This window comes from Paroedura picta, chromosome 10 (assembly GCF_049243985.1).
Source record: "Paroedura picta isolate Pp20150507F chromosome 10, Ppicta_v3.0, whole genome shotgun sequence".
Taxonomy (NCBI): Eukaryota; Metazoa; Chordata; class Lepidosauria; order Squamata; family Gekkonidae; genus Paroedura; species Paroedura picta.
In genome coordinates, this window is record NC_135378.1 from 2946502 (window position 1) to 2968761 (window position 22260).

The following is a 22260-nucleotide window of genomic DNA, read 5'->3' on the forward strand; positions in this document are numbered from 1 at the left end:
CTGCTGTAGCCAAAATATAGTGGGCGCTAGAGGGGTGGGTGAGTGGATGGAGGGGCAGAAGAAAGAAAGAAAGAAAGAAAGAAAGAAAGAAAGAAAGAAAGAAAGAAAGAAAGAAAGAAAGAAAGAAAGAAAGAAAGAAAGAAAGAAAGAAAGAAAGAAAGAAAGAAATAGAGCAAGGAAGAGGGAGAGAAATAGGCATACAGATGGGGAGAGAGAGGAAGGAAGGAAGGAAGGAAGGAAGGAGGGAGGGAGGGAGGGAGGGAAGGAAGGAAGGAAGGAGGGAAGGAAGGAAGGAGGGAATGACAAAGGGAATGCTGGGAGGAAGGAAGCCAGGGAGGTAGGTAGGCTGAAAGGGGACGGGGCAGGGATGGTTGGGGGCGTTTAAGTGGCGGCAGAGGGTAGCGGAGAGAGGGGGCGGGCTGGAGAGATGGCTCGAGGGTTGCGTGGGGGGCGGGCTCGCGACAGTGGAGGATCGCGGGGAGGGTGGTGGCGGGCTGGAGAGATGGTTCGGGGGTCATGCGGGGCAGGCGGGCTGGGGAGATGGCTGGGGGGTCACACGGGGCGAGCAGGCTCGCGACAGCAGAGGATCACGGGGAGGGTGGGGGCAAGCTGGGGAGATGGCTCGGGGGTCGCGCGGGGGGTGGCCTCGTGATGCCAGAGGATCGCAGTGAGGATGGGGGCAGCCAGGGGAGATGGCTGGGGAGTTGGACGGGGTAGCGACAGCGGAGGATTGCAGGGAGGGTGGGGGCGGCCTCGGGAGATGGCGTGGGGGAAGGGGGGCAGGAAAGTGGCAGCAGAGCACAGGAGCATTGCGGCGGAGGCAAGGAGGTTGGGTGAGGGAGGCGAAGGGTGCAGAGGGCGGCCTGGCCCCCCCTCCTCCCAGGGGCGGACGGCAGGGTAGGGCAGGCAAGTGCCTACCTGCCTAGTTGGCGGCCAGCTGTGAAATGGCGGCTAACAGCTGAAGGCAGGCCAGGTTGGGGGATGGGCGGGTTGGGTGGCGGGCTGACAAGCGGAGGGCCCAATTCGCTGGCGCAAAGGGCCCTCAGCTTTTCAGTGGGAGGGCAGGGGGCCAATTTGTGCCCCCCCATCCCGGACCGAGCCCCGCCCCCAGCCCTTAGCCTTTTATTTATTCTTCTCCCGCGGAGCGGTGTAAAGATAGGTAAGGAACTGCTGCTCATTTTCATATAACCCAGATGGCACTTAACATTCAATGAGGATCATGGTGAAGTAGAACGGCCTTTGAGTTCAGTGGCCATACAAATGCGTGCTGGTCAAGGCTTGTCACAGGTGGTAGCAACTGGAGTCCAGGGAAGTAAGTACTCTCATTTTAATTTAACTGGGGGGGGAGGGGGAGGAGCAGCATGGCCCTGCTCTGATCCTGTGTCTGGCGTTGGTTACGGGGTGGAGGCAATGGAGCAGCATAGGCCTGCTCTGGCCCTGTTTCTGCCACGAGGGGTGGGGGATGGCGCTAATGGAGCAGCGTAGGCCTGTCCCAGCCCTATTTCTGGAATAGGAGAGGGGTGGGGGTGGAGTGGCATAGGCCTGCCACACCCGCTTATGGCATGGGGGGGTAACGAGTGGTGTAGGCATGCCCTGAACCTATTTCTCAGTTTAGGTTTATCTTGTAGGTTCTGTTTACCATGACGGACAAGTCAACGTGAAGTGCTTAAATTTCACATCTATATATACAGCCTTAATGTCATTTGCTTGGTACAATGAACAAAGAGCAAACAACTGAACTGTCCCAGTTGTTTGGGTAGAACTAATTTAACCAGGTCCATTACAAGCCAAGGTAGAACTAATTTAACCAGGTCCATTACAAGCCAAGGAAGAATTCTTGTACCTAAACAGCTGATAAAACAGATGTTTCATCATTATGTATGAAAAGAGCTTAAACAAAATGTTACATTTTTAAGCACTATTTAATATCATAATTACTATTACTTTATAAGTACTATCATGTTACCTTTGTGCTAGCCCACTGTTTTGAAGGTATTCTTGAATCCTATCCAGTTCTTCAACTGGCAACTGAGCAATGCTGTTCTGCACAAAAGAAAAAAAAGGCAACAGGTCTTCCACAATTTTCTAAATAAAAAAGGGATGTACATTTTTAAGGCATATTAAGGCAAGATGGGGAAGAAATGGAGATAGTGACAGATTTTATTTTCCTGGGCTCCAAGATCACTGCAGATGGGCACTGCAGCAAAGAAATTAAAAGACGCTTGCTCCTGGGGAGGAAAGCTATGGCAAATCTAGACAGCATCCTAAAAATACAGATATCACCCTGCCAACAAAAGTGCGTTTAGTCAAGGCTATGGTCTTCCCCCCCCCTTCAAGGATCGCTGCCTTGCCGTGGCAAGGGAGCTTGCGTAGTTCCGTGAAGCTCCTGCTTGACCCTATAAAAGGAATCAAGCTTACTGGGGACTGGTGAAGCTGAGGCCAGCTTCTTCCAAATGAGAATAGTGAGGTCCTCAAACCCTTCCAGGATGGGAAGAGTTGGGGTAAAGGCAACTGAGAACCTTGTCCTTCAGACGTGTTTCTAAGGATGAAATGTCAAGTTCCAGGGAATTTGCCATTCCCATCAACTGCTCAGAATGAAGGGGGTAGTCCTCAGAGGAGGATCCCTGATATTGGGGTCTGGGAAAGGGTCAGAAGTAGTGTTAGGAGAGGGAGGATGTTGGATTAATTTGCCCTCTTCCACGTTGATATCCACAGAAGGGTGAGGTTCTCCAAAATCAAATGAAATGGGGGGGGGGGGTTCCTTCTCGTAAGGTTGGTCCCACTGGCCCACGTAAACAGGAGATGGATCATATGAAGCCTGCGAGGCGGAATACCAGACTGTAGAAGCAGACCTGGGTTGTGAATGACTGGGAACCGAGGGGGCTAGATTTGGAGAAGGAGAATGCAGGGTTAACGGAACCATGGATGTCAAGGGAACCGATGGAACCACAGATTGAGAGACCATTCTGTAGTTGGAATGGGAGGAACGGGACTTATTTTTTGTCTTTTGAGCCTTCTTGGAATGAGGCTCTGAAGACTGAGCCCATGTGGCTCGAGCCATAATGGCCTCTGAGTTTGTGGGAGCCAGGGACAGATCCGACGGAACTGATTTTCGCTTTTCCACTCGAGTTGGAACCAAGGACGGAGCAGACCCAGTGGAATGGACGGATAAAGATCCAGGAGTGTGGGCAGGAGCAGAGGCTGGCTCGGATGCCGGCTTAGCAGGGGCTGAGGCTTGGGGACCCTGGAGAGTTTTCTCCCAAAGCGCTGTCTTTAATCTGGCAGAATGAGCTGACCTTGCCTTAGGTGTAAAACGTTGGCAGATCTTGCAGCCCCAACGCTGCGTGTTGGATTTTAACCCCACAACGCAAGCACTTTTGGAAGCCGCCTTTTGAAGCCATAGCAGTAAGAGCTGAACGAGATGCGACTGTTCTTTGTGACGGAGGCAAAAAAGGAACTGGGGCCCGCGGGAGGTAGGAATCCGCATGCCTGCGCACCATGACGGGGCGTTAGTGCCCCCCATAGAGCTTTAACTAGAAAAGACTTCTGTGGCCGGCCTGAGCTTGCGCTGTTCCAATGTGGGGCTGCTCACAAGACTGATAATGAACCCTTAGTTATTGGCAAATTTCAGCACGGAGCTGTTGTTTTGACGATGTTTACCAGAGCATTTAAATAGCCTTTATTTAATTTCTTTAAACTGTTTTTATCCTGACTCTCTCTGCCAGGGGTCTTAATCACCCAGAATTTTGTCATGACTCAATTAAATCTTCCAGTACAGATAAGAGACGCTAAACAGTTTTACTCCCGCAATTTGTGGAACATGCAGATTTTAATATACCTTCGATTATTCATTCAACATACCACTCTGTATTCAGAATTCTGCCATACATTTTATTACCTGCTGCGTTGCGGCTAAAAGCATTTCTACTCGTCGGCAAGCAAGAGTGTCAACCATGCGGGCTAGCACACGGAACGGGGTGCATAAAAGCCGGTCCACATACAACATCAACACAGCACCAGACTGGCTGAGATGAATCCCTTCCAAGCACTGTAGGGTCTTCTTCACTATTGTTGGCTAAAGAAAGGAAAAAATATTTTTTAGTTAGAATTTTTCTCCTTCAGGCTAAATTCCCCAAAAGCAGTAGAATTGAGCAGGGTTGCTGCTGGAGAAATGTCCTTAAGCCATCCTGAATGGACTTAGATGATTATGGCAAAAGTCCTGAGAAATACCAAAGTAACGGTGGAAGCTTTCACTGCCATTTAAAACACATTCCCCTCAAATATATGGCCCACACGAGCTGGCATGCATTCATTCATTTGCTTCCAAGATTAATTGTGTCTCTTTAGTCTGCTAGCCACCTTCTTTTTCTCTTATTCCATGGTAAAACTCATAGACAAAACTCAGAGACAACTTTTATTTATTTATTTATTTATTAGATTCATATACCACCCTTCCCGGAGGCTTTAGCATTTAACAGGTCTATCAAGCCCTGTAATTGATGAAGGAGTCAGACCCCTTGTTTACACCCACACAATGTATGCATTAGTGCCCTTGCACATATGCACAAAAGCAACATCTTAGCCCAGAAGCATCATAAGCCCATGGCATGTAAAGGAAGGCTGAATGTGAGAGTGAAAGGGGGAGACAGTAGGAAGCAATTGCAATACAATGAGAAAGAAGCAAAAAGCCACAGGAATATGAGTGGGATGCTCTGGAGAAGGGCTGTGTTCTCCAGCTGAGAACCTGCTGTGGCAGCTGCCTGCCCGCATTTAAAAGGGCCCTGTGGTATTCATGCTGGCAACCACAGCTACCATTTTCCACAAGGATTCAACTCCATTACCCTCCTTTATGTGAAGTTTCAGCCAATGGCTCTCAATGAGCAGACTTCATTGAAGACATTCTCTTTACTAAAGAAACAACTAAGCTTACCACTCACACCTTTGCTAAGACAACTCAGCCACTGTCTACACTTAGTCTTATTCCCCCACCCCAACTCCCCCCACTAGTCCTTTTGGGCATGAAAATCTTCAAAGAAATCTTCCTACCAGGCCAGGAAGACCCAACAATCACCTCTCTCTTCCAAGCCAAGCCAGATATCACACAGGCTGCAGAACGTCAAAAGGGTCAGCAGTAGAATGTCTGCAGCTAGTGGTAGTCGCTATACTTCATGCCTAGTTACTAGATCAGGAATGGCCAAACTGTGGCTCTCCAGGCGTCCAGGAACTACATTTACCACGATCCCTGCTGACTGCCAGTGCTGGCAGAGCTCATGGTATTGTAGTCCTTGGACACCTGGAGAGCCACAGTTTCGCCATCCCTATACTAGATACAAATCAGAATAGCAAAGGGGGTTTCACTAGACCTGTAAGAGTTGTTCATTGAGGTATTCTGTGCAGACACACATTGGGACTGCACAAGCACAAGCCTGCTGCGGAAGTCTTTTCCAGCTATAACCCTATAGGGGGCGCTACCACCCCAACACGGTGCGCATGCGCGCGGATTCCTGCTGGAATGCACATGTGATATGGGCGGAGTGCCCCCTCTTCCTTCAGTTTTCTCGGAATAAAGATGATACAACCAGTCTTGAAGAGGATAAGGGGATTGACCTCATTATGGAACCTCTGCAGACAGTTAGGAAAAAGACTCAACGGCATAGAGCGAGACGGTTAACGGGACCTTTGGAGCGCCAAAATAGATTTGAGGCCCTTGCCGAGGAGGTGCAAGTGTCAACGAGGGAAGAGGTCCCAGAACAAAGTCTAAAAGAAATTGAAGAGGCCACGGGGATAGAAGGAAATGGTGTTGAGAAGAAAAGAAAAAGGAGAGTACTGGTAATTGGAGACTCCCTGCTAAGAGGAATGAATCACCATGTGACTGAGCCCGACCCCCTAACCCGAGAGGTGTGTTGCTTGCCAGGGGCAAAAATTAAAGACGTTTGAGAACGGCTGCCCAAACTCCTCAAATCTACAGATCGCTACCCATTTGTGATGGTCCATGTGAGTACGAATGACATGTCCATGAATACCATCACTCCTGTTAAAGCAGACTATCAAGATCTAGGGAGGAAGCTCAAGCAAATGAGGGCACAAGTGGTATTCTCTTCAATCTTGCCTGACAAGGGAAGAGGAATGCGTCAGGAGAGGAAGATAATGGAGGTGAATCACTGGCTGCGTAGTTGGTGCCAGCAGGAGAGATTTTTAAAAGGTGGAAAAATTATACAGAAGAACTATACAAGAGCGAGCTTAACATCCCTGATAACCACAATGGGGTAGTTACTGAGCTGAAGCCAGACATCCTGGAATGTGAAGTCAAATGGACCGTAGGAAGTCTGAGCAACAATAAAGCCAGTGGTGGTGACAGCATTCCAGTTGAACTATTCAAAATCTTAAAAGACGATGCAGTAAAAGTGCTACACTCAATATGCCAGCAAATTTGGAAAACTTAACAATGGCCACAGGACTGGAAAAAGTCAGTTTACATTCCAACCCCAAAGAAGGGCAATGCCAAAGAATGTTCAAACTACCGCACCATTGCTCTCATTTCTCATGCTAGCAAAGTTATGCTCAAAATCCTACAAGCTAGGCTCCAGCAATATGTGGACCAAGAACTTCCAGAAGTACAGGCAGCAAAACTGCGTTTAGTCAAGGCTATGGTATTCCAAGTTGCAATGTATGGCTGCAAAAGTTGGACCATAAGGAAAGCCGAGCATCAAAGAATTGAGGCTTTTGAACTCTGGTGCTGGAGAAGACTCTTGCGAGTCCCTTGGACTGCAAGGCGAACAAACCGGTCAGTCCTAGAGGAGATCAGCCCTGACTGCTCTTTAGAAGGCCAGATCCTGAAGATGAAACTCAAATATTTTGGCCAATTCATGAGAAGGAAGGACTCCCTGGAGCAGAGCATAATGCTGGGAGCGATTGAGGGCAAATGAAGAAGGGGACGACAGAGAATGAGGTGGCTGGATGGAGTCACTGAAGCAGTAGGTGAAAACTTAAATGGGCTCCGGGGAATGGTAGAGGACAGGAAGTCCTGGAGGATCATTGTCCATGGGGTCGCGATGGGTCGGACACGACTTTGCACCTAACAACAACAACAACAACTAGTGGTTCCTGGAGAAGACATGAACCATAGCACAGATAGATCTCAGATGGTCGCATGGCAGAAAAGCATAGGCTTGGTTTGAATCCAAGGAAGCACTAATGAGGATGGAGTTAGACGTGACTTTTGGAAATTTACCTGAAGACCCAGCTGTAGGCAGAGGTCTAGGGTAATAGAAATGTGAGAGTTTAATTGGCCCTAAGAGCACTAGGAGCCAGTCATCCACAAACGGGTACATTATGATACCCCGAATACACAGGTATGACACCACCACTGCCGTAAACTTTGTGAACACCCATGGTGCTGTAGCCAAACCAAACGGTAAAACTGTGTATTGGAATATTTGAGATCCCTTTCAGAATCATGGGAAACATCTATCTGCCTCACAAAGAGAAATATGGAAATAAGCATCGTTGATATCCAGGACTACAATTCCCGAGTGAGAGGAATTCCATGACAGAAGGCAGGGAGACCATGCGCAATGTGAAACAATCAAATTTTTATTAAGCTCCCTGAAATCAAGGATTGTACAGCAACCACCATCCTTCTTGTCAACTAACAAAAAGCGGGAACAGAACCCAAACTTTAGCAGGCCATCTGGAATTTCTTCAACTGCACCTTTGGCTAACAGCTCTTCAACTTGTACATCCAACTCTGGAAAGGAATTAACAGGTGCTTTAAAGCCTATAACTTGAGGGGGAACAGAGGGAAATTCTAACCTGTAGCCCTTTTTAACTATGGCCAAAATCCAAGTCTTGTAATCAAGCTGCAAGCCAAGGTGAACTTGGCAAGGTGATTGCCGAAGACGACTGGAGTGGTCACTGATTTTAATTGTCAGAAGGCGCCTTTGCCTTGTTGACAATGATGGGTATCCTTCTGAGGATATTGCTGTTGACCCTTGGAACGGGGTGGCTGGCGTGTCCTTGAGAACTGTGGGAAGGATGTGAAGGATACAGTCAAAGGAAGAGAAGGAGGACAGAATTGAGGAGCATGGAAATGTTGGCGGTAGAAGGTCAGTTTGGGTTGGATGGGTGGAGGAGGAGGAAAGGCGCTAAGGGAACGAGCGGTCTGACGGCTCTTCTTCATGGAATTGAGGAGACTGTCAGCTGCAGCAGCAAAAAGGGTGTCCTTTTTGAATGGAAGATCCTCAACCTTGCAACTTTGCATCGAGGGGTAGAGAAGTTCCCCACAGCCAGGAGTGGCGGCACAGGGTGTACACCATAGCCATGGCTCAAGCAGCCACCTCAGACGAGTACTATCCAGCACTAATTGCCTGTTTGGATGTTTGCACGGCCTCAGTCTGCAACATCTTGGCCATGATTTTGCTTCTTCTGGAAGCATGTCCAGTTATTTGGAAATACCTTTCCACATGCCATTGGTATCCTGCATTGATGGCCTGGTAGTTGGCTATGCAGAAGGATAAGGCCACAGACAAGTAAGCTTTCTGGCAAAGGCCCTCTAATGTGCGACTTTCCCTGTTCCAGGGGTGCCATGTGTTGACCAGGACGGTGTTTGATCTGCATATCTTGGAGGACAGTAGAGGTAGAAGGAGGATGGGTGGAAAGGAAAGAGGAAGAGTCCACCTTGTAGAAGGAGTCGTTTCCTAAGAACAGGGAAAGCAGAGGCTGGTTTCTTTCCGATTGGTGGGAGGTGGGAGCAGAGGAGTAAAGGCAACTAAGGATCTTGTCCTTGGGGCAGGTGTCAGTTGACAAAATGTCCAGCTCCAGGGCCTTAGCCATACTCAGATGGATGTAAGGAAGTGGGGTCCCTGATGTTGGCGTCTGGGGAAGGGGAGGTACTAGGAGAAAGCGGAGGCTGGACAAGCTCACTTTCTTCCATCTCAGTCTCCTGTTCTTGGGGGTGGTTTTCCCCCAAACCAAAGGAGATGGTCAGTTCACCTTTGTAAGGCTGGACCCATTGGCCCGATAAATGGTCCACATCTGGATCATAAGCTGCCAGTGAGGCAGCTTATGTTGGAGCTGAACATGGTTGTGGTGAACGACTGGGGCCCGAGGGGACTGGAGATGAAGTTTGCTGTGTTAATGGAATTGTAGATGGAACCGATGGAAGCCGGATTAGTGGAACTGTACGGGAAGACTGAACGGACGGGTGATCTTGAGATGGAGCCATAGAGGCAGATGAAGCCGTAGATTGGTGGCCATTCTGTAATCGGAATGAGAGGAATGGGTTTTATTTTTGCTCTTTCTCGCCTTCTTAGTGTGAGGCTCTGAAGACGTAGCCAGAGTGGCAGGAACCGTAATGGCCTCTGAGGTTGCGGGAGGCAGGGATGGTGTAGACGGACCAGAAGGGATCCAGGGTGTGGGCAGGAGCAGAGGTTGTCTTGGATGCCGGTTTGGAAGGGGCTGGCAGTTGTGGACCCTGCAGGGCCTTCTCCCAAAGTGCTGCCTTTAATCTGGCAGAACCATCTGACCTTGCCTTTGGTGTATTGCGCTAGCAGATCTCGCAAGCCCTGACGTTGTGTGCCTCACTGAGGAGACACAGATCATGATCGCCAGCCTGCGGGACCTTCACCCCACAGCGAGTACATCTTTTAAATACAGTCTTTGAGGCCATAATCAGAGAATAAAGAGTTAACCGAAGATCGACTGTTCTTTGCGGTGGCAGAAAAGGAACTGAGGTAAGAGGGGGTGCTCCGCCCATATCACATGTGCATTCCAGCAGGATGCCGCGCACATGCATACTTCGCCCCCTATAGGGCTATGGCTGGAAAAGACTTCTGCGGCTGACCTGCGCAGTCCCAATGTGGGGCTGCACAACAAGATTGAAAATGAACTAAAGCTGCCAATACATAAAGAATACATGGCAAAAAAAGGGAAATATGGTTTTGACACTTTAGCTGTTGCCTGCAAAACAGCTGCGAATAAAGTCAGAAAACTTGTTGGTCAAGAGTTCTGAATTCCAGAGAGCTTACAGCTGTGAAGTTCTCACATCGTGACTGAATGGCCTGGATGAAAAGTCCACTGGCAGCTGCATTCCTGTGAATGGCACTGATGAAGTCTTGCACAGGAGGTTCATGAGAGAGGTTAATGAGATCTTGGACATGATTCACAATCAACCAGGTCAAATGTTCTGAATCATGTAGGTTTTGGCACTAAGGAAGGAAAAGAAAAATTAATCAACGCTTTGTACATTTCCTCTGGCAAACCATAATGATTACACAACTGCTGCTTCTACCCTTGTGAATTTCTCCAGCCAGACTAGACCTTTGTTGGGAGCCCAGAAGGCAGAGAGAAAGTTTTATTAAAGGGAGAAACTCTTAAGTGGAAGGCAGACTAAGAGCTTAACGGTGTCCACAATGTCTACTCAAATAATCTTCTGAATAGTCCTTTATTTATTAAAACATTTATAGCTCACCTTGTTGTTCAAGGCGGCTTACAATACAGCTAGGGGAAAGCTCAAATACTCAAATCTGAAAGCTGACAAAGGAAAATGTTGAATAGTCTACCAGGAGTAAAAGTCACTCAACTTACCACATAATCACAAAATAGAATGAGTGCCCCTCTTCGAACAATCTCTCGATTACACATGCCAAGTTTTGATTTAAAATCTGGTTCTTCATTTCCTTCAGGTATCTGAGGGCTAAGCAATTTAGTACTGGAAAGACTGTGCCTCCTGAAAGAGAGTTTGTTTTACTGCTAAGAAATGTTGTTTATTTCCATTCTGATGCCATCACCTCCACCCCTTTGCCATTCATGCCTCCTTTTGTTTGTGAAATGCTATCCAAGTACACTGATATTTGTGACTAAGCACCATAGTACCCCTGGTCCAGTCCTGTGCCTCTCCATTCAGAACAAGCTTAGAACCTGTAGATGCAGCCATGTGGCCCAATAAGCATTAAATGATGTGAGCAGACTGATACTTGTTATTGTATATCCATCTGGCCAATGCTAAGATTGTTAGTATTCTGTCCCTACGGAGGGTTGACCTTTCTGTGATCAAATCAATTTGAGTTGAGCAGGTTCTAGAACAGATTTTTCCATATTCACAATGAACCCCAAGGACAGACTAACAGACTATCAAGATCTGGGGAGGAAGCTCTAGCAAATGGGGGCACAAGCGGTATTCTCTTCAATCTTGCCTGTCAAGGGAAGAGGAATGCGTCAGGAGAGGAAGATAATGGAGGTGAATCACTGGCTGTGTAGTTGGTGCCGGCAGGAGAGATTTGGTTTCTGGGACCATGGGATAGGCTTTCTTGAGGAAGGCCTACTAGCACCTGATGGACTGCACTTATCGAAGCTGGGGAAGAATGTGTTTGGCAGGAACCTGGGGAGATTCATCAGGAGAGCTTTAAACTGAAGCCACAAGGAGACCGAATGGGGGCAGCCCAACCGGCAAGGCCAGCTCATAGGGAACCAAAAGTAAAAGGATTCAGATATATTTATACTAACGCCCGAAGCATGGGCAATAAGAAGGAAGTGCTAGAACTTCTCATGCTGATGGAAAGGTATGATCTAGTAGGCATCACAGAAACATGGTGGAATGATTCTCATAACTGGGATGTAATAGTGGATGGATATGAACTGTTCAGAAAAAACAGAATAGATCGAAGAGGTGGAGGAGTGGCACTGTATGTGAGGAAAGGGTTTACCTGTCAGGAAATTCTAGTGAAGGAGAGTATATCTACAGTGGAAAGCATCTGGGTGAAAATAAGCGAGGGGAAAACAAACAGTGTGGTGGTTCAGGAAATGGAGGGAAGGACAGAGCTCTAAAGAAGAGTACCTACAGGTTACTAGGCATTGTAGATCAATCATCAGAAAGGCCAAAGCTGAGAGTGAGATAAGATTGGCCAGGGAAGCCCACTGTAACAAGAAAAGATTTTTCAGTTATGTGAGGAGCAAACGTAAAGTAAAGGAGGCAATAGGCCCACTGTTGGGTGCGGATGGACAAATAATGAAGCAGATATTAAAGGGAGCGATCTGCAAACATCTGGAGGACAATTTGGTGATCCAATTCATAAATTAATCATTCCGAAAGGGGCAATCTTACTATCTATGGATGTGACTTCACTTTATACAAACATCCCTGTAGAAGAAGCCAGAGTGGTAGTACAGAATGCACTGGACCAGAGGTAAGAGACCACCAACTCATTTCCTATTGGATTTATTGGATTTAATTTTGGAACATAATTATTTTGAGTTTGATAGAGAATTATATTTACAGGTACAGGGGGTATCGATGGGGTCCCCAGTAGCACCATCCATAGCTACTTTGTTCATGCTAGATTTTGAAAGCAAATGGCTTCTGGATGAGAATCTTAACCCATTCAAATCAGACATATTTTTTTACACCAGATTCCTTGATGATATTTTCATAATTTATTTAAATGGCGAAACTGTGATGCAATTTATTGAGTGGTGTAATAGCCTGCACCCTTTAATCAAATTTACAGGTCAACATAGTTCTTCACAATTAGCCTTTTTAGACACTTTGGTTACTTTTGATCCCCAAGGTAAACTTGTCACAGCCTCATATAGGAAATCTACAGATAGGAACACACTGCTTCATTATAAGAGTGTTCACCCTCACATCTAAAAAGGAATCTGCCCTGTGGGCAATTTCTAAGACACAAGAGAATAAACACTAACGATGCATTATATGAGGAAGCGTCTGAGGCATTATCAAGAGCACTAAAACCACGTGGATATCCTGAAGGAGTGATTTCTAAGGCCAGGACCAGAGCTAATTTGAAGGGAAGGGAGGAGCTGCTTCAATATGGCCAACGTAGAGAAAACATGAAGTTCACTTGTGTGTTTGATTTTTCTTATTTTGCCTCAGATATCAACAAAATATTGCAGAAACATTGGCATTTGATTAGTGACATTCCAGGTTGTGAAAATGGCTTTAGATTAGCATGGAGGAGAAGTCATAACATTGGCGAGTTGGTAACAAAGAGGGAACAGAATAAGGAGGCCGGTGAAACCACTTTACCGGTTGGAAACTATAGGTGTGGCTCATGTATATGCTGCAAGTACTTACTACAAATTAAAGAATGTGAACAATCAGAAAATGTTTTTTCTGTTAAAATCAATCAATATATTAACTATTTGAGTAAGAATGTAATATATGCTATACGATACCCTTGCTCCAGATTGTATATTGGAATCAGCTCTCGCCCCTTGAAGATACGAATCCAGGAGCACCTGAGTAGACTAAGAAATCACCTCATGGATGCACCTTTGGTCAGCCACTTTGAAGAAATGGGACACGCGCCAGAAAGCCTGCAATTTTTTGGACTTGAACAACTCCATCATCAGGGACGCAATAAAATAGACATGAACAGACTCTTAAGACAACATGAATGTTTCTTTATATACTCTCTAGATACACTTAGCCCTAGAGGACTGAACACTTCTTTAGAAATGTCTTGCTTTCTGTAAGTTTTGACTTTGGAGTACTTTTGGATAATAGTAGAGTTTCTGTAAAAGAGTAGTGTACCTTTAAGAATGTTACTGGGGGGCCTGTTAAGATGTTGTATTTATACCTGGATAGTAGCCCTAAACCATTGGGAATGTTTTTTGACTGACATTCCCCACAATACTTTACAGAGCCTATCTATATATAAAAATTGGTTGATAGAGTATAAGGTAAGGTGTGATACTACAAACTGGTTATGGAGGTATGTGGGAGTAATTCTTTACTGCATTGTTTAAACTTAAAATTTAATTTTATTAATTTATACATTATGTATTTAGGAATCAACCACTGAAGAAAAATTGTGAAAACAGAGTATATCTAGAAACCGTTTTGGTTGGTCCTTAAAAAATTATTGATATATAAAATGTATTGTACCAATTGCCTTGGAAAGGTTCTGTTTTTCTCTGTACAGGTTTTGAACCTTTCTTCCTTTTTCGTATTGCAGATCCAAGGAAGTCAGCATGGATTTGTCTCCAACAGGTCCTGCCAGACCAACCTGGTTTCCTTTTTTGACCAAGTGACAGGTTTGCTGGATCATGGAAATTCGGTTGATGTCGTTTACTTGGATTTTAGTACAGCTTTTGATAAGGTTCCTCATGATGTTCTGATGGATAAATTGAAGGACTGCAATCTGGATTTTCAGATAGTTAAGTGGATAGGGAATTGGTTAGAGAACCGCACTCAAAGAGTTGTTGTCAATGGTGTTTCATCAGAATGGAGAGAGGTGAGTAGCGGGGCACCTCAGGGCTCGGTGCTCGGTCCGGTACTTTTTAACATATTTATTAATGATCTAGATGAGGGGGGGGGAGGGACTACTCATCAAGTTTGCAGATGACACCAAATTGGGAGGACTGGCAAATACTCCGGAAGATAGAGACAGAGATCTGAACACAATGGAAAAATGGGCAAATGAGAACAAGATGCAATTTAATAAAGATAAGTGTAAAGTTCTGCATCTGGGTCAGAAAAATGAAAAGCATGCCTACTGGATGGGGGATACGCTTCTAGGTAACACTGTGTGTGAACGAAACCTTGGAGTACTTGTGGATTGTAAACTAAACATGAGCAGGCAGTGTGATGCAGCGGTAAAAAAGGCAAATGCCATTTTGGGCTATATCAATAGGGGCATCACATCAAAATCACAAGATGTCATAGTCCCATTGTATACGGCACGGGTCAGACCACACCTGGAGTACTGTGTGCAGTTCTGGAGGCCTCACTTCGAGAAGGACGTAGATAAAATTGAAAGGGTACAGAGGAGAGTGACGAGGATGATCTGGGGCCAAGGGACCAAGCCCTATGAAGACAGGTGGAGGGACTTGGGAATGTTCGGCCTGGAGAAAATGAGGTTGAGAGGGGACATGATAGCCCTCTTTAAGTATTTGAAAAATTGTCATTTGGAGGAGGGCAGGATGCTGTTCCTATTGGCTGCAGAGGAAAGGACACAGTAACGGGTTTAAACTACAAGTACAACGATATATCAGGAAAAAATGTTTCACAATCAGAGTAGGTCAGCAGTGGAATAGGCTGCCTAAGGAGGTGGTGAGCTCCCCCTCACTGGCAGTCTTCAAGCAAAGGTTGGGTACACACTTTTCTTGGATGCTTTAGGATGCTTAGGGCTGATCCTACGTTGAGCAGGGGGTTGGACTAGGTGGCCTGTATGGCCCCTTCCAACTCTATGATTCTATTCTATGATTTATGATTGTAGGAAGTCTGTAGTTATTAATGGTGTTCCTGAGTGCAGCTGGGGATGATGCCACTAGGAGCCAGTCATCTAAATATGTGTAGAAGGGAAGGGATAATTCTGTTGTTGCAAATGAAACTATTAGAGCTCAGCATTTAATGAAAATGTGGGGGCAGATGCCAGGCCATCCTTACCCATGGTTCCTCTATATATTTGTGAAACAACCTGGGGGTGGAACGTGTCCGGCTGTCCAAGTTGGAATAGGGCCAATCAGGGTGCAGACAGCAATGCCAGAGACAAAGAGAGACACACAGAGCCCTGCCAAACAGAACACGAGCCCTCATTCCCTCCTATTACTCCTGCTGCAAGGGAGGCAGAGAGAGACACAGAGAGACCTGCCCCAAGCTGCTGACCAGTCCTGCTTCCCTCCTAAGAACGAGCCCTTATTACCTGCTCTGGCTCCTGCTGCGATGCACACAGAGACATGCAGGGAAAGGGAGAGGGAGGGAAGGAGGGAAGGGGGGGGAGAGAGAGAGAGAGTGAGAGAGAGAGATCTAAACCTCCCAGTGTCCCCAGGGTCCTAGTGCCCATTGCATTCCTGCATACAATGGGCTTTCTTGCTAGTATATTCATAATGTATGGATTTAGGCACAAAATGCAAGTATTGTGGAGTTAGGATGGATACTGATATGGAAGTAGGCAACCCTCAGATCAATAGTGGTGAACCAGAGAACAAGTGAAGTAACTGCTGGAGGGATAACATCTGGAATTTTGAATAGTGTACAAATGTATTCAGTGCCCTAAGATCTAAGATTGGATGCTTTCCTCCTGATTTCTTATCCTTATCCATGGTTCCTCTATATATTTGTGAAACAGCCTGGGGGGTGGAACGTGTTTGGTCGTCTGAGTTGGAATGGGGCCAATCAGGGTGCAGCCTACCCCTACAGCTCCCGCCCTCCCTCCCTGGACGCTAGCCACGTTCCTCTCAGACGCGCCAGAGACAGAGACACACAGAGCCCTGCCAGACTGAACACGACCACTCATTCCCTCCTATCGCTCTGAGAGCAAAGAGGCTAGAGTCCAGGGAGGGAGGGCGGGAGCTGTAGGGGCGGCCCTATTCCAACTTGGACAGCTGGACACATTCCACCCCCAAGGCTGTTGCACAAAGGAACCATGCATATCGGGTACCTATGACTGCTATATTTCTTTGTTTCAAATGGTTGCAAACATTTAATGTACTTTCTTGTTTCTCTGTTCACAGTGAAGGAGGATCAGCCTAAAGCATCCATGAGAAATATCTATCCATCTGTATAGCAGAATGTAATCCCAAAATAAATAGAATAAATAAATATTACAGATGAAATTCTCACATTTTCATAGAGAAGGGGGTGCCACATGGGTGCTGCTGTAAGAGAAACAAATGTCCCTTGATCAGCTATGCACCTCACTAAATCCAGACCAATGAGCTATGACATGGCATACTAATTCCACAGGAAAATCTGGAGAACAAAATGAGCAAGGTCAGAATGAACAAAAATATTTATGTCATAGAAATAGTCTTACTTTGGAGTCTGATGAACTTCTGACCACCAGCTGCAGTTGGTATAATTAACAAGCAGTAAGATTTGACACCACAGGAGGACCAAAGAAGGGTGTGTGGCTATCATGGACTGAACAAGATAATTTAAGCTGTCAAGGGTATAGAAATTATCTGATGATCCATCTCCCATAAAGAGTTTGGTGGCTGCTGCAGTGATTCTTCTGAACATTCCTATAAAAAAGTGACAATTACAATATTCGGTTTCAAAGGGAGATCATAGTGATAGTACTATTTAGGACAGTGGTCCCCAACCTTTCTGAGGTTGGGGACCGGCAGGGCATCGGGTGCGCGGCCCGCGGCCCACGCGGGCCCCACCCACGCATCGGCCGCGCCCACAGGCCGCACCCGTGCATCGGGCCGCGCCCCCGCGGGCCATGCCCGCGCATTGGGCCGCGCCCGCACGGGCGCAGCCCGGCCCTGATTCCCTCTCCCCGCTCTCCCGCAGTAAGAAGCTTCCCGGGCCGCAAGCTTGCAGCCTGGGAAGTTTTTTACTGCGGGGGGGGGGGGGCGGGGAGAGGGACCTGCGGCCCGGCGCCATGGCCTTCGCGGACCGGCACCGGGCCGCGGCCCACAGGTTGGGGACCACTGATTTAGGACACTGGATGGTTATAATCCCATCAAATCTGGATTTTTATTTTAAGTTTAAAAATAGTTTTCAAGTCTTTACTTTACTCTACTTTAATGAGATCTGATGTATAGGTACGTAAAGCCTGCTTCTTGAAGGACCGCCTCTCCCCACATGTTCCCACACAGAAGGTGCAACTTTCCCAGCAAAGTCAATTGTCAGTCCTTCCACTGTCTGCAGCACATTCTGCTATGGTGCACGCTTGGGATTTCCACGGCTGCCCCATGCCTCTAGAACTGCCTCTCAGAAGAGATTGGACACAGCTGTAAAACACAGTGACACTGCAGAGCTTAGAGGGCAGTCTGAGCTTGCACAAAGGCAAGAATACCCAGGTTGGGCCACAAGTCATTTTAGTTTTGAGTGTTATATTACACTGCTTCTACGTAGCTGTTGACAGCCTTATGTCCCAGGATGCTTGGGAGAAAAGTGGGGCTATAAACATGTTAAGACAGTGGTCCTCAATCTCCGATCCAGGGACCGCTACCGGTCCGCTGATGAGTCGGTACCGGGCAAGAGCTCCTCCTCGTCCTCCTCCCTGGCTGCTGCCTCGGAAGCTGCCCTGCCACTCTGCCACCGGCTCGCCTTTGGTGCTCGCCTTTGGTGCATGAGAAGAGAGCCAGCTTGGTGTAGTGGTTAGGAGTGTGGACTTCTAATCTGGCGAGCCAGGTTTGAATCTGCACTCCCACACATGCAACCAGCTGGGTGACCTTGAGCTCGCCACAGCACTGAGAAAACTGCTCTGACTGAGCAGGAATATCAGGGTCTCACCTACCCCACAGGGTATCTGTTGTGGGGAAAGGGAAGGGGATTGTAAGCTGCTTTGAGACTCCTTCGGGTAGAGAAAAGCGGCATATAAGAACCAACTCTTCTTATTCTTATTCTTTTCTCCGGCGGCCACCATGGCTGGGGCTCCCCCTCGATGTGGCACTGCGCAGATGCTGCTGGCAGCGCCTCCCAGCGGGCCGCGGGAAGTCAGGGGTGCCAGCGGGAAAGCAAGTGGAACAGGGGCTCAGGTGGTGGCAACATCCCTCAGCAATAGACTACCACCCCCCCCAGGCCTCAGTAAAATTGTCAAGTGTTGACTAGTCCCCAGCAATAAAAAGGTTGGGGACCACTGTGTTAACAAATACAATCTGTATGCAACAAATAAAGTCCTTGCGGTGAGAAAAAGCTAATGGGAATCAAGGACAAGCTGCAGAACCATGGACTTCCCCAGTCCTGACCCTCCATCTGGGGTTTATTCTTATGCCTGACCATTATTAACCCAGCCTCTGGAACCATGCAAAATACTTTAAAGTTCTTACTGGCCTTACCCACCCAAAGGTCCCCAAATCTTTGGAAAGCATATGGCATTGCCACCAATGGTTTCCATACTTACAACACCCTTTTCTGGCTCATATGGTGATAACAACCCCTCTGAGAATGACCCATTAAAAGGAGCAAAAAACCCCAACTTTAAAAGGGAAACAACCCAACAGGCCCAACCAGAGTACAAATGCAATCACAGGTTCAACAAGATCACGGACAAATTTACTTGGCACTTGTAGAGAACCAATAAATGTAAAAATGGCAAAAATATTTGAAAACCAGAAGGATGAAAATATTTCTATACTGTCTGGTGAAAGATATAAATCCAGACATTGTTCACCCCTTACTCACAGATCTTTGATTGGAGTTGTTTCTCAGATGACCCCTGCCACGTGGCTTCGTTTTCTCAACCTGGAGAAGATGGAAGTCAGCCATGCTGGCTGTCTCCCCAGGGCACTCCAAGGGTACACATACAAGTGGCCAGCTAACCATCTCCAGTGCTGCCCCAACCCTTTTCATGCTCTAACAAGAAAATCAAATGCATGCTTTTCAAGAGGATTAAAATCTTAATGTTTGGATTGGCTGGTAACAACGTCTCTTTAGTCAGTAAGGGAAATGGAAGATGTCGAGTCACAGAGACTAATGTAAACGAGAGTAACACAAACCAATCTTCAGTGAAAAGCTGAGGTATCCGTTTGATGAGCAACCCACTCATAGCCAGAAATGTTCTAGTAAGAAAGGACAACCCTTCCAAAAATATAATGAGCCCTATAAGCTAAGGGAAGAAGTGCTTATATTAATTGCTCCTAACGATGTCACACAGGTACAAAATTTTCCTACCAGAAACATTTCTATCTTCCCTACAAACAAGAGTTTTGAAACAACTGGAAGAAAAATGCTGAAAAATGCAAAAACAAACTGTTTTCTCTAGCAAATAGTCCCAAACTCCATTTGAGATGCTTGAAATGGGTCCTGAGAAGGAGTTTAATGGTTGTTTTATTTTAACTAGGACTAGGATTAACAATAGTCAGGCATAATGGTCCACCTGCTGGGAAGCCAGGAGAAATACACATTCCTGAAGCCTTAAAACCCTGAGCTCAGGCCAGCTTTAACAATGTTATCTGACAAGGAGTACCTGATTTGAAGGTGTGAATTAAACACATAAGCAATGTGCCCAGCTCTTGACAATAGAACGTATGTTGCTGTTCATTCATATCCACATTCAAATGCTTGGTGGTGATGTCTTCTAACAGGATGCCCACCAGCTGTAACAAGAACCTGGGGGGGGGGTTGTTTTACAAAGCATTAACATAGCTCACTCAGCAAGTAACAGGCTCAATATATGTTCTCTACTAGAATAATAGAATTGGATGGGGCTTCCAGGGTCATTTAGTCCAACCCCTTATTTTAGAGAAGGCAATTTTAAAAATGGGCAGGGGAACCTGGAGACCCTCCGAGGTCTCCCAGCACTCAGCAGGATGGCAAGAGCAGTGTGCACACCGTGCCGTCAGCCTTCCGCACCCTCCCCTGGTGGCCAGGAGGCAGCATGGAGCACATATGGATGGCCACCCACAGCCCCCTGGATTACCATGTGGCTGCTCTTCCAACTCAGGCCAAGCACTGAGATGAGGAATGGAGGAAGAGCCTCTGATTGGCCCTCAGTGTGTGTCAGCCCTTGCGGGAATGCTCCCCTGATGAGGGCAAATCAGAGGTGAAAGCTGACCCATTTATGTCGTATAATGACACAAATGAGACTTTTAAGGCCACTTGCATTATTTCCTTAGAATTCAAACACATCTCAAATGTTCTTATCACAGCAAGCATGAATGATAAATTGGTGGCAATCCTAACCCAAGAGGCTTTCTCTTTCAGGACCCTTCCTGCACCGTCAATGCCAGGCACTAAATGTGTTGGCCTCAGATGGGGATCAACTGAGAGCATGGTTACCTCGTTAGTATACCGTGCGCCCTATGCACCTCCAGATGCCCTGCCAGCCCTGCTGGAGGCGATGGCGGCCTGGATGCTACACTTCCCCAGACTATTAGTTTTGAGGGACTTGAATGTCCATGCTCCCGTTCAAGGATCACTGCTTTGTCGTGGAAAAGGGGCTTGCGTAGCTCAGTGAAGCTATGAGCTATGCCATGCAGGGCCACCAAAGACGGACAAGTCATAGCTGAGATCTCTGACAAAAGGTGATCCACTGGAAGAGGAACTGGCAAACCACTCCAGTATCTTTGCCATGAAAACTCTATGGACAGTTCCAAAAGGCAAAAGATGACGCTGGAAGATGAGCCCCTCAGGTCGGAAGGTGTCCAATATGCTACTGGGGATGAGCAGATGGCTAGTACGAGTAGCGCCAGAATGAATTAAGTGACTGGGCTAAAGCCGAAAGGACGCTCAGTTGTGGAGGGAACTTGTGGCAAAAACAAAGTTTGAATCCAAGGCAAACCATTCAGCATCACAGTAATCCAGGTCTATGCTCCAACCACAGCTGCTGAAGAGGATGAAGTTCACCAGTTTTATGAAGCCCTACAACACCTTCTAGAAGCAATGCCAAAAAAATGATGTGCTTATCATCATGGGGGATTGGAATGCTAAAGCAGGAAGCCAGAAGATAACCCGGGATAACAGGCAAGTTTAGCCCTCGAGTGCAAAACGAAGCAGGGCACAGGCTGGTAAAATTTTGTCAAGAGAATACAATGGTCATAGCAAACACTCTTTCCCAACAACTACACATGGACAACACCAGACAGCCAACACAAAAATCAGATTGACTATATGCTCTGCAGTCAAAGATGGAAAAGTTCTATCCAGTCAATAAAAACAAGACCAGGAGCCAATTGTGGTTCAGATCATCAGCCTCTTGTTGCAAAATTTAGGCTTAAATTGAAGAAAGTAGGGAAAAGCACTAGGCCACTCAGGTATGAACTAAATTATATCCCTGACGAATATACAGTAGAGGTGAAAAATAGATTTAAGCTATTAGATCTGATAGACAGAGTGCCTGAAGAACTATGGACGGAGGTTCGCAACACTGTACAAGAGGTAGCAACTAAAACTATCCTAAAAAAAAGAAATGCAAGAAATCAAAATGGCTGTCTGAGGAAGCTTTACAAATAGCTGAGGAGAGAAGGGAAGTGAAAGGCAAGGGAAAAAGAGAAAGATACACCCAATTGAATGCAGAATTCCAGAGAAAAGCTAGAAGAGATAAGAATGCCTTCTTAAACAAACAGTGCAAACAAATAGAAGAAAACAATAGAATAGGGAGGACCAGAGATCTCTTCAAGAAAATTGAAGATATGAAGAGAACGTTTCATGCAAAGATGGGTATGATAAAGGAGCAAAATGGTAGTGACCTAACAGAAGCAGAGATTTTAAAAAGGTTGCATAATTATACAGAACAACTATACAAGAGCGAGTTTAACATCCCTGATAGCCATGATGGGGTAGTCACTGACCTGGAACCCGACATCCTGGAATGTGAAGTCAAATGGGCCTTAGGAAGTCTGAGCAAC

The 22260-nt window shown here is 46.6% G+C and overlaps 1 protein-coding gene across 4 annotated transcripts in view; it reads right to left on the reverse strand.

The window, feature by feature from the left end:
- Positions 1 to 22260, reverse strand: part of HTT (huntingtin) — a 241735-nt gene that overhangs the window by 58662 nt on the left and 160813 nt on the right. For all 4 annotated transcript variants that reach the window (XM_077301601.1, XM_077301602.1, XM_077301600.1 and 1 more), the window contains 6 exons: positions 19881 to 20023; positions 16776 to 16983; positions 10585 to 10726; positions 10026 to 10205; positions 3899 to 4075; positions 1967 to 2043 (listed from right to left, as the gene is read on the reverse strand). In XM_077301601.1, coding sequence (XP_077157716.1) covers positions 1967 to 2043; positions 3899 to 4075; positions 10026 to 10205; positions 10585 to 10726; positions 16776 to 16983; positions 19881 to 20023 — 927 coding nt within the window. The remainder of the gene's footprint in view (positions 1 to 1966; positions 2044 to 3898; positions 4076 to 10025; positions 10206 to 10584; positions 10727 to 16775; positions 16984 to 19880; positions 20024 to 22260) is intronic.